This window comes from Phoca vitulina, unplaced genomic scaffold (assembly GCF_004348235.1).
Source record: "Phoca vitulina isolate PV1807 unplaced genomic scaffold, GSC_HSeal_1.0 scaffold7, whole genome shotgun sequence".
NCBI classification, from domain to species: domain Eukaryota; kingdom Metazoa; phylum Chordata; class Mammalia; order Carnivora; family Phocidae; genus Phoca; species Phoca vitulina.
The window spans coordinates 25545282-25560935 of NW_022589710.1; the positions used below are offsets into that span (position 1 = coordinate 25545282).

The 15654-nt window shown below is 43.5% G+C and overlaps 1 protein-coding gene across 3 annotated transcripts in view; it reads left to right on the forward strand.

Moving 5' to 3' along the window:
• FRMD6 (FERM domain containing 6) overlaps window positions 1-11445 on the forward strand; it is an 80056-nt gene extending 68611 nt beyond the window's left edge. For all 3 annotated transcript variants that reach the window (XM_032405103.1, XM_032405105.1, XM_032405104.1), the window contains exons 11-14: window positions 250-585; window positions 1931-2062; window positions 5418-5509; window positions 7405-11445. In XM_032405103.1, coding sequence (XP_032260994.1) covers window positions 250-585; window positions 1931-2062; window positions 5418-5509; window positions 7405-7689 — 845 coding nt within the window. In that variant the 3' untranslated portion in view covers window positions 7690-11445. The remainder of the gene's footprint in view (window positions 1-249; window positions 586-1930; window positions 2063-5417; window positions 5510-7404) is intronic.
• The last annotated feature ends 4209 nt before the right edge of the window (window positions 11446-15654 follow it).

Below are 15654 nucleotides of genomic sequence, written 5' to 3' on the forward strand. Positions count from 1 at the left end.
CTTTTCTCCAGTTTTGAAGCTTTAAAACTCCTGGAGTGGTTCAAATACTCCCTCATATCTGTTGTTCTGGCTGATACTCATTTGCAGTCTTCTGAAGTTGAGCTCCTGTCCCAATCCTCACCACCCCCCAGCCCCTAGATTCTGGGTGTGCAGCCCCCTGCCTCTTGGCCGGGTGACTCACTTCCGTTCCCCGGCCGTGCGCTCTGGGTTGGTTGACTGTAACGGCGCGCTCTGCTCCTCACCACGCAGAGAAGAAGCAGTACCGGGAGTCTTACATCAGTGACAGCCTGGACCTCGACGTGGACCAGCTGGAAAAGCGGTCCCGGGCCAGCGGGAGCAGCGCGGGCAGCGGGAAGCACAGGCGCCTGTCCCGGCACTCCACCGCCAGCCATAGCAGCTCCCACACCTCGGGCATCGAGGCGGACCCCAAGCCCCGGGACGCGGGGCCGGAGGACAGCTACTCCGGCAGCGCGGTCCACCGCAAGCTGAGAACCTGCAGCTCCATGACCAGCCACGGCAGCTCGCACACCTCCGGAGTGGAGAGCAGCGGCAAGGACCGGCTCGAGGAGGACTCGCAGGACGACGGTAAGCCGCTCGCCGGGGCTCTCCCAGCTCGCAGCGCTGCCCCGCCGGCTCCAGCCCCCTCCTCCGGCTGGCCTAGTATTGTTTTCACATACCAGTTCTGGAGAGTTGATGTGTGGCGCGCCGCTAGGAAGTACTAGTAGATGAGAAGAGGGGTCTTGCATCCCCTCCTTCCCACCGCCCCCCCCGCCCCCCGATTTGGTGGAGTTGCTTGTGTGTGAAGAAAGCGTTCCTCTAGCGGTGAGATACATGGCGGCCACAGGCTTGGATGCTGGTGGATTCCGAGGCCTAGCGGTTTCTGTGAAGTAGAGTAGAGGTCAGCCCTGCGGCGCTCACGGCTGCATTTCTGATTCCCAGATTAAATAGGTATTGGTTAGGACAGCAGAGTAGATGCAGTGATAGTGACAGAAATGTCTTCAACTTTTTGCAGGGGGAAAAAAAAAAGATTTGAGCCCAGGCCATTGGTTATTTAATATTTCTTCAATTCCTCCTATGCAACTGGAACTCTGGGAATATAATAGAAATTAGCACCTGGCTGCTTAACTCTCTGTTAAGGAGATAAAACGAGACCTCCAGCCAAACTTAGCCTATGTGTGCATCCTTTTTATTATTTTACTGCCTCAAGTGCTATAGCATTCAGGTTTGGGAAAAAGATACTGACTTCATTAAGGACAAATGCAGCACATTTGCTTGGTTTGGTTACCATAGAATTCATGCGGATCTCAAATGAAGTCCCTGAAATGCCTTGTGAGTAGGCAGCAATGGGAAATGGGGAGCTTCGTGAACTACTCATTGTGCTCTGGCCTTAGGCAAACAGCCTGTCAGTCTCAGTTTACCCTTTGTCATCTCAGCAAGGTGCTATAGCTCTTTCCTTCTTTTTAATTTTTTTTAGGGTTTAATTTATTATTTATTTTAGAGAGCACATGCGAGCGTGAGCATGTACAAAGGGTGGAGCAGAGCGAGAGGGACAAACAGACTCTGTGCTGAGTGAGGAGCCTGATTCAGGACGCTCTCACAAGCCTGAGATCAGGACCTGAGCAGAAATCAAGAGTCAGTTAACTGAGCCACCCAGGCGCCCCTTTCTCTTTCCCTCTTTCTTAAAGAGTAAAGAATAATTGACAGTCAAATCATGGCATGAGAAGACATGTAGATAAACAGCGATCCTGTGAAAAAAGAGAACAAATTCATCTAGTTGAGGATTGTCCCTAGAGTTTCCTATTGTAGATTCTTATTAGCAAATCTGTTTTAGAATATGGATAATCACATAGCCTCCCTCAAAGTATGGCTATGAATTCTGGTGTCCATTTCCCTTCATATCCCCAAATGTCTTTTCCTTCTTCTGTGTCAGAAATAGAGATGCTGGTCGATGACCCCAGGGACCTGGAGCAGATGAATGAAGAGTCTCTGGAAGTCAGCCCAGACATGTGCATCTATATCACTGAGGACATGCTCATGTCGCGGAAGCTGAATGGACACTCTGGTGAGCTCTTACGGGAAGTTCTCCTTAAGCAGTGGACTGTCCCAGGCTGAGAAGCAAGTGCCTCAGAAAATAGAAGGGTTGGGTGGGGCTCTAGGTCCGATAGGACTGGAATCAGAACCTTTCCAAGTCAGCACCATAGACTGCAGGATTGAGTTTCTTCTGAGGAAGAAAGGGAAAGGAAGGGGACGAAGCACCTAGGATTGGGAATTAGCATCTTCTACCGCAAGCGCTGGACAAAGTGGTAAAATACAGTTTTCTCTTGTTGTTGTTTTGTTTTGCTGTTTTAAACGATAATCAGAGAATCCTATAATACATCTAGAAGGGGCCTCAGAGACCTTTTTACAGATGAGAAATCCTGTAGATTAGGGGGACAAATGCTGTGTGGCTAGAAACAGAAGTCAGGTCTCCAGGTTTGTTTTGTATTGTTTCCCCACTATATCATACTGGGTGTAGGAGTCTAGAGGAAAAAGGTGTCAAAAAAGTTTGACATAAAAAGACATTCTTACTAAATCCCATATTCGATTAACTCTATTAGAAAACATGCATTCACTGGAACCCTAGTATAAGGTTATATAATATGTAATATCTATTTCTACCAAATAAAAGATGTTACCCTAAAAAAAAAAAACAAACAGCACTATGGGTTTTGTTTTTAAGCCTCAGTCACTCCTAATGGCTCTTGTCACATTTCATGACTTGGTCTCTGTTCTGTACAAAAACACGCGTTAGGAATCAGCAGTGTGGACGTGGCGCAGATGCTTATTGCTCAGCCATGTCGAGCTTTGAGTGAAAGACCCTGTTGACAACTGGGGTGACCTGTGATTGCTCTGTCAAGACCCACGGTCCCCAATAGTGAGCATCACCCCTGCAACAGGTGCTGGGAATCAGAGATGAACAAGGCCAGCACACATGGTCCCCTCATCCTGCCATTTAATCTGTAATTTCACTTGCTGACCTAGCAGAACCATGGCCTCCAGATGCTCCGCCAGGAGCCAGCCTGCCAGTGGTTACAGAGAATCCCTCTGCCGAACCAACACAGATTCGTCAGGCTGCTTGCTCTGGTCATGCTTAAGAGTTCTCGTACCAAACTTGGCCCCTTTTGTTTTTTGGCCATTTGCTTTATTACATAGACATTTTTCCTTATAAATACATTTTAATATATATTAAATATAAACATACAATTATATGCACATTATAGGTGCATGGATATCATGCTCTCGATGCGTGCATGTGTATTGTTGTGGAAAGAAAATGGTATAAACAATACACACCAAAGTGTCTATGGGACGAGGAGGTGTGAGGGAAGCAGAGTTTTGCTTTTTATTTATATATTTCTACGTTTAATTTTTATGATAAGATTTTGTAATTTTGAATAAAGTATAAATAAGGTAGCGGTTTAAAAAGATTTATATACAAAAAATACTCCTTGTAATGTTATTTATAATAGCAAAGAAAAGGAAAAAGACCCTAAACAGTTAACAATGAAAAGTTGTGTTCTGTCCATATAGTGGAATATTGTACGGCCATTAACTAATGAGATTTTCAAAGGATATTTAATAATATGAGAAAGATAGGCAGGAAAAACAGCACAAATTATATAAACAGTAGGATCTCAAATTATAAAAATGTATATATGTATGTGGAAAAATACATAAAAATATTAATAGCCTTTTCTCTGGATGATGGGGTTATAGATGATCTTACTTTCTTTCTTGCATCATCCTACTTTTCCAAATTCTTTACAATTTGAGCATTTAAACATTGTTTTTAAAATGTGGAGATGAGATTGAGTAGTGATAAAAGTTAGGTAGATGTCGGTTTAGTATTCTGACCACCAGACTTGATGCTGATTTATCTAATGCAGAGTCTGGGTTTGGGAGCAGATTATTTACAGGCATAGTGGCCAAGAGCACAGTTACCAGGAAATCCAGGAGGACCCATCCCAGGTCCTAGTGCACTAGTCCACATCTTTCTGTGAGGATTTGTTAAGAGTTTAAAGCTTTTTAAAATACAAGGATATTCTAGAGAAAGACCCCCTACTAAAGCAGTCTGTACCACCCCCAAAACATAAATATCCACCTGAGAGTTTTTAAACTGTCTACATGTAAACCAAGAATGTCTTCCTTTTGTGTTTCAGTTGAATTAATTATCAAAACACTTAATATATGCAAGGCCTATATTAGTCACTTGAATCATGAGTCATTTCTAAAGAGTTAAGAGATAGAATACAAAAGGCCATTTCTGAGGTTATTAGCAGTAGCTAAATAAAAATCCCATTACTCAGGGTTCTTTTTTTATAAGGTGAGAATGTACTTTGCCTGAGAAGCCATTTGGCCTTGAGGCTCTGGGGTTTGACTGATGTGCTTCATCTGCCTGCAAGAAAAATGTCAGTGGTCATCTTCACTCGTGTCTCCAGTTCTTGTTAGTGGTTTTATTGCCGGAAACATCGGTTTCTGGTGCTTCACTCACGTGTCACAGACGCAGAGGGAGGTTTCAGCCCTGGATTTCTGTTGCCAAAGTATTAGCGGATTGCCCTTGAGCGCTGGGGCGATTAGGGACCCTGTTGCTCTCAGAGGTCCAGAACCGAATGTTCAGGGCGACCTCCCATTTGTGGCCTCTCCCCGGTAAGATCTGCTGCAGGAGGCGAGTGCCACAGGGCCCCTGTCAGCCCGAGGCGTTCCTGTGAGCTGAGTTTGTCCTGCGGGCAGGCCCGACACCTTGCCCTTGCCATGCATTTGCTCTTCAGTCATCCTTAGACTCTGTGGGATGAATGCTGCTTGCAGCCCCACTTTATAGGAGACTTAAGACACAGGGAGGCACAGTCACTGGCCAGCATACACAGCCAATTACTCGTCTGGGCCCAGTTCCATCCCAGATCCGTGTGACTCCGGAGGTCAGACCCCCCACTAAACCACTGCACATCTAAGGGGAAGCAAGCGTAGAATGCCGTGTCACAGTTCAGCTGGAGTTAAGTTCAGACTCTGTGCTCTGTGGAACATGGAGAAACTTGAGGCGATAAACTGCTTTACACCTACAGTCTTTCTTTTTGTTACTCACTTCATAAATCGCTTAATTAGAAGTTGTCGTTTAGAAAAATCAGACTCTAAACTCCTTCCTGTCCTCTCACCCCACATTTACTCCTCTCCCGCTCCTCCCTATTTACTGTAAGACAAGAGACAGAATGTGTTCCGTCCTGGCTGTCCACCACGGAAGAGTAACAGATTTTCCAGTAACGGTTAATATTTGACCTCTCAGTCCTGGTGGTCGTATATGTCAGATATGTGGCAAGAGGTATGACCAACAGGAAATCTTCTGTTTTTTTTTTTTTTTCTTCTTCTTCTGTGTTTTACTTTAGGGTTGATTGTGAAAGAAATCGGTTCTTCCAGCTCCAGCTCCTCAGAAACCGTTGTCAAGCTTCGCGGCCAGAGCACTGATTCTCTTCCGCAGGTACAGAAGGGATTGGAAAATTTAAATTGGGTACTGAAGCTATAGAAAACTAAATAGAACTTAATAAATGAGCAGAAAATTTAAAAAACCCTAAGGAAATGATTCTTACTAGGGACATTTCAGTTTTGTTCTGAATTTATGTCCATTTTATTTGCTAGTTGCATTCATCTTTAAGTTGATTTCTATTTGGATAAATTGTATACTTCAACACTTTTTATAGCTGGGAAGCCTCTAGACCTCAAACTTCAGGTTAACTGTGTGTGTGTGTGTGTGTGTATTTATTGACCTCAACAACTGGGAGGATAATTTTCTCGTCAGGTGTGTCATGGCAGAAATGTTTCCACACTCTGATTTTTCCATTCAGATTGAATTTTCTAAGCATGCTGAGTGAGGCTGTTTGATAACCTGTGATCGCTGGCTAGACTATTAAAATATCAAAAGATAAAACACTCTGAAACTCATGGTTGCAGCATCTGGATTTATTCTGCAGCTGATTCTCACCTCTGCTTCCTGAGCATTCTCTTGCTCTCTCCTTTTATGCCTCTCTCTCGGAATGTCTCTTTTTTGTTTTTTTGTCTTCTGTGTGTGCTTCTCTCCTCCCTTTTCTCTGTCTCATTTAAGTAGCCTTAATGTGCACCTGATGTTTTATTAAATATTTTTTTGAGTGCTCCAGTGAGTCATTGCTAAAGCAGTATGTGTAGCATGATGATTACGAGCTCCAGGGTCCCACTGCTCGGGTTTGCCCTCCAGTTCTACCCGCCCCCCCCGCCGACGGTATTAGGTCTGACTGTACAGAAATGTCCATGGGGCACAGCTCGGGATCAGGTTGCACAGCGGCAAGGCGGGAAGCACCGTTGTATGCGTGTCGCAAGGATTTGCAGTGAGGACCTAGTGCATTCTCTGAGGGAGACGCCCGGTGGCCCCTGGGGAGCCTGCCTGAGTACAGGCGGCGATCAGCATCTTCAGGGAGTGCTCAGATGGGTTACTTCCTAATAAAATGTTTTTGGTCTCAGACCCTATTCTATCCTCCTGGCACTTTTGCCTTTAGCAACACTCGATCACTTAACTCTAACAAGGGTTGGCTTTTGTGGTGTTCAGCAGCACAAGCTGAGAGGGCCATGCCTTGTTTCCTTAAATCACCCAGTAAGTATCTTTCATTCATGTAATTGTCTGAACCACTTTTTAACCTATTTATATTTTCAGCCAGTAGCACTTCTTGGGATAATGAGTTCTAGAAGTCTGCTGCCCGCTGTGTGAAGTATTTGGCAGAATACCACTTAGAGTGTTCGGGAGCTGCCTCTTGCCTCCCAGCCTTTTCTGTACTTTGTATTATTTTTTGATCCAAGAATTCTAGCTTTTTAAAAAAAACAATTCTTCAAATTGTGTTTCTTGAATAATAATTGGTTCGTTTCCCCACTTCTTATTAAAATAATAACAGACCTCAGCATGAGAGTGTTACCATGCTGAATTGTCATATTCTAGTGGGGGAAAAAAAAAATTGGGCCCTATCTTTACCTATCCAGCCCTATTTTAAGACTGTTTCTTGACAGTTGGGTTCCTGATGTATTTACTTCCTTTGCCTTAGATTATTCATCTGTAAAATGGGGAGAATAATGGCACTGGCCTCGTAGGGCTGACTGGAAGATTGAACGGCCAGGGCCTGCACATAAGGGCTCAGTGAACGTTCGCCGCTGTTACTGGTGGTGGGGATGACATTTTCCCCCCAGGGCCTTAGGGGCCCAGAAACCTCAGATCGGAAATCACACTTTCCAACATACAAAGATTCCATAACCTTCTATGATTTTGCAGCCTCTCTCTTAACAAGAGCAAATACTGCTAACCTTTCACTTTGGTCTATACTCTTAAGGTTGTTTTAACCTTCCCTTATTTTGCAGACTATATGTCGGAAACCAAAGACCTCCACCGATCGACACAGCTTGAGCCTTGATGACATCAGACTTTACCAGAAAGACTTCTTGCGCATTGCGGGTCTATGCCAAGACACTGCTCAGAGCTACACTTTCGGGTGTGGCCACGAACTGGATGAGGAGGGCCTCTACTGCAACAGCTGCTTGGCTCAGCAGTGTGTCAACATCCAAGATGCTTTTCCAGTCAAAAGAACCAGCAAGTACTTTTCTCTGGATCTCACTCATGATGAAGTTCCAGAGTTTGTTGTATAAAGTACGTCTGCGCACAGCTAGCTCTCCATAGCCCTACAGGCAGCCTGCTGTTGGCTGGAGGCTGGAAAGCCATGGTTCGTTCTTTTAATTATTGTGCCATATTCTCTTCACCCCAGAACATAGCTCTTTCTTGATGATAACTTGCGATGGAAATAAAAGCCTTGGGACAATTGCACTTTAAGTATTACACAGAGATAAAAGAACTGCGGAGAATGTACAGCAAGACAAGTGCCCGGAAGTTCATGATCCTTTGGAAGGAAATGTGCTTTACTGGTTACCAAGCCTTCGGAATATTGAATCGTGGTGTGTTTGTTCCTCGTTTTGTTTTTTCGTTTGATTACGTGACATCGCATTTTTTTTTATCATGTGAAAGATGTTGTTAGGTTTATTTGTTTGCTTGTAATTTTTTTTTTTTTTGGTTACTCCCTCACGCACGTGGTTTGAGGGAGGAGAGAAGGGTCTCTCCTTTTAACGGAGAGACCGGTGCCCACTACGTAGCCATTGCTGCCTCACTGGGGCTGTCCCAAAGTGAGCACTGATGAAGTGGTCAAAGTCCTGTAGCTCTAGCAAGCCAAAGATACGGACATACCAGAAGCTCAGCCCAGGTCCAGAAGACGTGAGTGAAGCAATAACCAGAAGGCTCTGTGTGCTATGATGCCTTTTGACTCCTTCACGCCCAGTCGGTGCCGTGTCCCCTTCCTGCTCTCCCTGAAGGCTCTCGGACCCAGTGGAGTTTGTCAGCCGAGGAACGAATCAGTGGTGTTCATGTCATCGTGCATTTTGTGGCGTTAACAAAACCAGTTTCTGTTAAAACTGTGGAAATGCCTTAGAAAATGTTTGTGCTTGGTGTTTTGTTTTAATCAAGAACCAATTATGGTAATGCTAGTTTCTGCTTAACCAAAATACCCTAACTGTACGTATATGTTATACATATATAAGTACCTGAGATTGCGTGTGTCTGTATGTGTTTAAAGCTTACTAACTCTTCCTCTTGGCTCCCATGACTGTTCTTGTGTATGTGGTCTTTCTTGTTGAGTATGGAGGATGTGTCACTGAATGAATGATACCTACAGACAATCAGTTAATATATGTAGAGTTAAGAATGACTGTTTCTCGTGGGTCTTTTGCCGTGATTCTCAGCCCTGGTTGCTTTAAAAACAGTAACAATGTCTGGGTCCCACGTCAGGCCAATAAACTCAGTCTCTTGTAGTGAGGTCCAGGTGGACCTGCCTTCTTCTTTAAAGCTCCAAATGGAGCTAATACGAAACAGGGTTTAAAACCATGGCTCCAGAGGGTGTCTTTCTGTTTTAATTTCGAAGTTAAAAGTGTACAGAGAATGTTAGCGTTTGAGAGAGGGCCATTTTTAAGAGTTACTGCCACTGCTGTTAGGATATAGAACGAAACCACGTCAGGAGAGTGAATCTATTAACCTTTAGATGTACAGTAACAATGTTGTTCGCACTTCAGGAGAGAACTTTAGCACAATGTCTTTCTAGGAGATGTTTGTAATGATTTCATATTTTATAACATTTGTTTACCATATTTTGATATACCATTTTTTCTATCTGCCAGGTTTTCTTAAAAAAAAAAACTATATATTATTTTCTAAAGAAACAGTCATATTTTTATACAAAATTAAGTTTTCAGGTCACAAAGAAATAGATTTCGGGTACAGCGGAACATGCGGTGTTCCCCGGGTGGGAGTCGGTATGATAAATGCATGGAGAACACGGACCCGCCCGCCTGGGCCGCCCTGCACGCCCGCATGTGGGTGTGCACCCGCACTCCAAGCCCGGTCAGATCAGTTCCACCCGACACCGGTAAAGGAACAGAAGTTCTGTAGGGTTCTGTAGTCGTGAAATTATTTTGCTTTTATCAAAAGTTCTAAAAGAACCAAAGTTTCAGATACCAGAATGTACAAAAGTATCTCAGTCTTCTGTACGAAAGGGTAGAAGGACCAGCCAATGACTGCTTCACTTACAAGTAAGTCGTTAAATAATCCACCATTTCGTATAGATGCTTCAGAGACGAGTCCTGGAAGGTTTAACTGTAAAGAGCCCAGATCATAATGTGGTGCATTTCCTTAGCTCTTAGTGTTTCTTGCAAACATCAAGACAAAAGCATATTTAATTAAGTATTTAGTGCTTTATTTTCTCTGTACTTCAACCAGAATCAGGTCTTCAGGGTTTTGCCAGCATTGTTGGTGGTTTTGCACACCCTCTTTCCAGTTGGATTTATGAATAGTCTTGTGGGTTTTCAAAAATTGAAACATGCTGAGGAACATTTTTGCTTTTTGATCCAGTTTGCAGCAGAGTTATATATATGTATATGAAAGTCCATTTTGGTTATCGACATTTTGTATTTGGAAATTGTTTTAAACAATAAAAAAGGAAAAGAAACGTATGAAGCTGTAATTTATTCTGCATTTGTTAATATCGTTGCTAGTCGGTATACCCGTTTGGTATATATGGCCTCTCTACATCTACATTTGTATCTGCAACAATGAGCTTTATATCTACATAAACTGTAAATAATCCTTTCTGTGAAAGGATCATCATTATCAGGATGATACCAAAAGTGTGTAAAAGAAAACTGCATTATTTTGTAATGATTTCTTATAGGCATTTCATGGTAAGATTAGCAGTCAATAAAGTTACTTTTTATTTGTCTTTAAAGTGCCTTTTTTTTTTTTTTAATTAGAGTTCTCAGTGAAGCAAGAGGCATTAAGAAGTGAATGTTTTCTTTGTGTTCTTCTTTCCTATAACAGAGCACCTGGAGGGACATCCTAAAGGTCCAGTGTGGTGGAGCTCCCAGCCGGACAGCCCTGTGGCGGGGATGCTCGTGAGGACGGAGGCTGAGCCCTGCCACGTGCTGTGCCCGTCCCACGTGTGTTAGGAGTTCATGGATTAACTCCTTTCATCCTCATATGCACATAAGGCAGGTGCTAGTCTTCGTCTCAAGTTAGAGATGAAGGAACCAAGGCTCCAAGAGGCCGTGGCAGCCAGCTGTTATGCACGCCCAGGTGGAGGGGCTGAAAGCACTCAGTAAAGTAGAATCTTTTTCATTTTTTTCAATTAAAATAACCACTTTAGTTTTGCCCACAAAACAATCATCTTTGGCGTGTTAAGTTTTCAGTTTTAAAAAGTAAGTGATTACGTCTACAAGCATGCAGTCCCCAGGCTGAAGGTGAGGGCAACGTGGCATCAAGGATGGAGATGGCACTTCCACTTCCGGTCGGTAGACAGGAGTCTGAAGAGCCCGGTCAGCCTTGGGGAGGGCGGCCAGTATCCTCCCGTTACTCCGGTTTTCTTCCCTACGGTGGGATCAGTAATTCAGAGGGCTATATGGGGCTTCAATCAGGTAATAGTTAAAATACGCCCCTGAGGACGAAGGTGGGAGAGAGGAGGGTTTTCAAATCTAAGCAACATTTAACTTGTATAGAATTGTGGCCATTTGGAAGCATACAATCCAAAACCTCAGTAGAGGTGTTACTCGTGAATCTTGCAGTGTATCTGGTAAATTGTGAGTAAAGTGTCTGGTCACCTGCTGTGTATCTGACACAACGACACACGTCCTGTCTAATCTTCACAACCCTTTAGGGAGTCCACTCATTTTACAGCCGAGGAAACAGACTTCCCCAAGATCCTGCAGCTCGTAAGCCTAGAGCAGCATTTGAAACCCAAATCCACCTCCAAAAGCTTTGCTTTTTCTACTACATATACCACGTTATCCACTGCACTTGGAGAAAGTTCAGAATCTAATACAGAAGACAGACTTATGATTTTGATACCGCGAGAAATGAAATCATTTGTTGGCACACTTTTTTTGGCCACTCCTATGCCAGACCTGTGGGAGGATTATCTGGGTATTGCTCTGGCGCAGAGGCAGTGAAGACCTTGGGTGGGTAGGGAGTGGCAAGTGGGAAGAATGGAGGTTTTACTCGGAGGAAGAGCCTTGAAGGGGGACTTCTGGCAGATTGGGGTGAGGTAAAAACTGTCCGCGCGAAGATGAGAAGCCAGAGACAACAGTGTTCATTCAGGGACCTTTGGGCTTGAGGAACGACTCTCTCCAGACTGGTCGTGAAAGGCCCTGGGTGCCCAGAGGAGGACACTGAGTTTTTCTCTAGACAGGGAGCCACTGAAGGGGACTATAAAAGGAAGGAGACATATTTGAGAGACATTATTTGAGAGGAATAATGGGATCAGTGCTACTGGAAGATAGGGAGAAGGGGGCAGGACTGGAGAGATGGTGACCCGAACAAGGATGCGGCCACAGGGAGAAGAAAAATTCAAAAATGTAGCTATGCCTCTCTCCCCCTCTCTCTCATTCTCTCCCCTCTTCTCCTCCCCCCCCACCCCATCTCTCTCTCTCTCACACACACACACACGTCACCTTCTAAGCTAAATACTAGAAAAATAGGCAAGTTTTCCATATCTGGCAACATGCTTGGGAAAGCAAAAAGTTCACTACTGCTTTATATATAATGAATTAAAATCTGCACGAATGCTTTGAATGTTAAATACTGGCCCCATGGCCACAAACACTCTCATGTGGAGGCAGTGGTTCTCCAGCTGGGCTGCACATAACAATGACCTGCAGAATTTAAAACACCAATGCCTGGGGTCCAGACCAGAGCTTCTGATTTATTCAGTCCGGGTGGGCATGGTACTATGGAAAGTTCGGCTAGTGGTGCCAATGTGCATCAGGGGTAGACTCGTTCTACAGGTGAGCCCAAGCAGTGTAGACCAACCAGGCAACTGCTCCTGAGCTGGCCTGATCCACGCTTGGGCTGAGTTGCATTGCCAGAGTGTCCCAGTTGATTGCATTTTGTGAGAATGACATTGTTTTTACCAATACAGAGGTCAGAGCGTGGACCAATGTTCAAGTCCAGTGAACTCACCATTTCGGGAAGTCTGAATACACCCACATTCTGGAGAGCTGGGTGATACATACATATAGTTGTTTTGCCAAGTATGAGAGTGGAGGTTATGGGAGTTCAGTAAAATACTCGAACGTCTCCTCCCTGTCACTTTTATTTGCTTTGTCATTTCTCTGATGCTTTATATAAGTTGATCGCTACAGAGAATAATGAATAAAAGTAAGCTAACTTCCACCTAGCCCTTTGATTCTTAAGACATTTATTTGAGTTAATGGAGGAGCCTGACCTCTGAAAAGTCCTGCTCAGATGCCATGAGACATTGTGGGTGATGGAGCTATATACTCTCAAGAGATTAATCGAAGGTCTATAAACAGGGCACAGCTATAATTAACCAACTCATTACTTAAGATGGGTGTTTACCCATCTGGTGTCAACTGTAGTCAGTTAAGGTCTCCTTATTTTATTACTGTCATCATGGCAAGAGATGGATTTCATAAAAACAGACAGTTCCCAACTTAGAAAGGAATTATGTTCCAAGTTTGCTTTTAAATGGGTTGCTTGGTGTTTACAACACAACCTCCCCAACTTCCCTAACTAGCCCACAAATGCCTGTTTATCCCAGAGATACTATTGGAGATGATTTTTTTCTGCGAATTAGTAACCATCAACAAAGAGGCCCAGAGTATAAATAAGGTAGACAGAGTGACCCCAAAACCAGATACAGAAGACCAGTAATTCAATCTTCAGGTTTTACTTCTCAGAGTACATCCGTATCCAAGTGTAGATAAAAATAGAAAAAAGCAGTTTGCCTGGGTGGCTCAGTCGGTTAAGCGGCCAACTCTTGATTTCAGTTCAGGTCTTGATCTCAGGGTCGTAAGTTCAAGCCCCAAGTTGGGCTCCACTCCGGGTGTGGAGTCTACTTAAAAAAAAAAAAAAAGAAAAAGAAAAAAGCTTCAGGCAAGCCATGTCAAAATAAAGCCGCTCTCAGTCAGTTTCTACCTTGGGGTTCCATGAGGGGTGCTTCTAGGGTTTTCCCAACCACATGCCCAGGCTCCAGTCCAGAGCTGCCCAGTGCTGCTCTGCCATCATGAAAGAATCAGCAAGAATGAAGCCAACCCCAAAGGTCAAGTCGCAGGCCCTCTTCTGATCTCCAGGTGGGAGGAAGAGGATGGGTCTAGGAGCTACTTGCAGAAGCAGAAGCCCCAGGGTCTTACTTAGACTCTATCCCTGCGTTGTTACAGAGTATAAATAAGATGCTAAGAAAAAAGTGAAGGAGCCTCTACAGGGGCCTTTAAATGCAACAGCTAAGTGAATGTGGAAGACCACAAAAGCCACTGGAGGAATTAAAAGAAGGCCTAAATTAATACCCCCATGTTCCTAAAAGGAAAGACTCAATAAGATCAATTTTTCCCCATCAATTTCAATCAAAATCCCAACAATGAAACATCTTAACCAGGATGGAGTAATAGGACACGTTTTGCCCTCTCACCTTAAACAACTTTACAAAAAGAAAAAAGGTCTAAGAAATGTTTTTTAAACCTTCAACAATAGTGCAGTAGAGTCAGCACCCCCTCGCGCCCCCCCCCACACACACACCCGCGCGCGCACACGCACACACCCACGCGCGCGCACACACGCGCGCACCAAAGAAAAACAAGGTGAGCCGCGCCATTGTCCCAGTTTACTGCCTGGAGAGTTTCCAGACCACCAAGGGAGGAGGGACCCAGGCAGATCCCAGTGGTCTCCCAGAGTTGAGAAAGCAGGGTGGGTAACTGGGGAGGCCAGCGTAGCTAGAGTTCACAGGGCTGAGTACCGGAAAAGAGAGCGCTGCCCAGAGCAGGGAGGAGAAGCGGGAGAGGGTGAGCGATGCAGAGCGCGCACATGCGCTCTGGAGGTCTGCGTGAGTTTCTCCCCGTGCTGCGCTGAGCGCTCAGTACATAGACTGCTCAATTCTTTACCTGTCATCTGGGCCGCTTTCCAGCTGCGGAGTGGACTAGTCACAACAGAGCCATAGGGCCTGCAGAGCCCAACATATTTACTCTTTGGCCCTTTATAGAGAAGAAATCGCCAATTCTTCATCAATGTCATTAATAACAGGAATTCTATGGTATTTTTTTGCCTCTGGAAAAAATGTTCTTACTGGGTCTGTATTTCAAAAAAATTCTGGGCTATTCCTTGTAAATAAATGTCTTCAGTGAATTCTGCGTTGAATTGATTATTGATACTGATTGGGTTTAAATGTACCAACATTCTATTTGATTTTACTTGTCCTCTTCTCTGTTCCTTTTTTCCTCTTTGCCTTCTTTGGGCTTAATGATTTTTATTTCATTTTCTCTCTTATGCTTCTTTGTTTATTTATAGTGGTTGCTTTAAAGTTTATAGTATACATCTTTAAGCTCTCATAATCCACCTTCAAATAATATTACACCACTTTAAATATAGTATAAGAAACTTACAACAGAATACTTATATTTCCCTTTCCTGGTCTTTTTGCAGTTGCAGTACATTTGACTTTTTACATATGTTATAAACTTCAAAACACACTGTTTTTATTCTTGCTTTAAACGGTCAGTTATTTTTAAAAAGATTTAAAATATGAAAAAAAAAATGTGTTTTATATTTACCCACATATTTGCCACTTCTGGGACTCTCCCTTCTTTGTGCAAATAAAGTGTTTCATCTGGTATTTTCTTTTTGCCTGAAAGATTTCCATTGACATTTCTTATACAGATCTCCTGGTGTTGAATTCTTTCAGCTTTTGTAGGCCTACAAAAGTTTTTATTTCAGTTCTAATGCTGAAACCTCGTTTTGGAAAGGAATGCAAATGTGTAATTTACATGTTGAAACATAGGTGTATGGTTATCTGTTTAATTTCAAAATTTAGTTTACTTTCACTCCTGCCACAGGAATATTCTGGTGTCCATAAATCTAAAAATAAAATTATTGCCAAGCCTTTAAAAAAAAAGTTTTAATTTCATTTTTGTTTTTGAAAGAGGTCTTTGCTGGGTATAGTACTCAACAGCACTTCTCTTTCAATATTTAAAAGACTTGCTTTTTAAGCTCTGTTAGGACCAGAGAACCTTTAG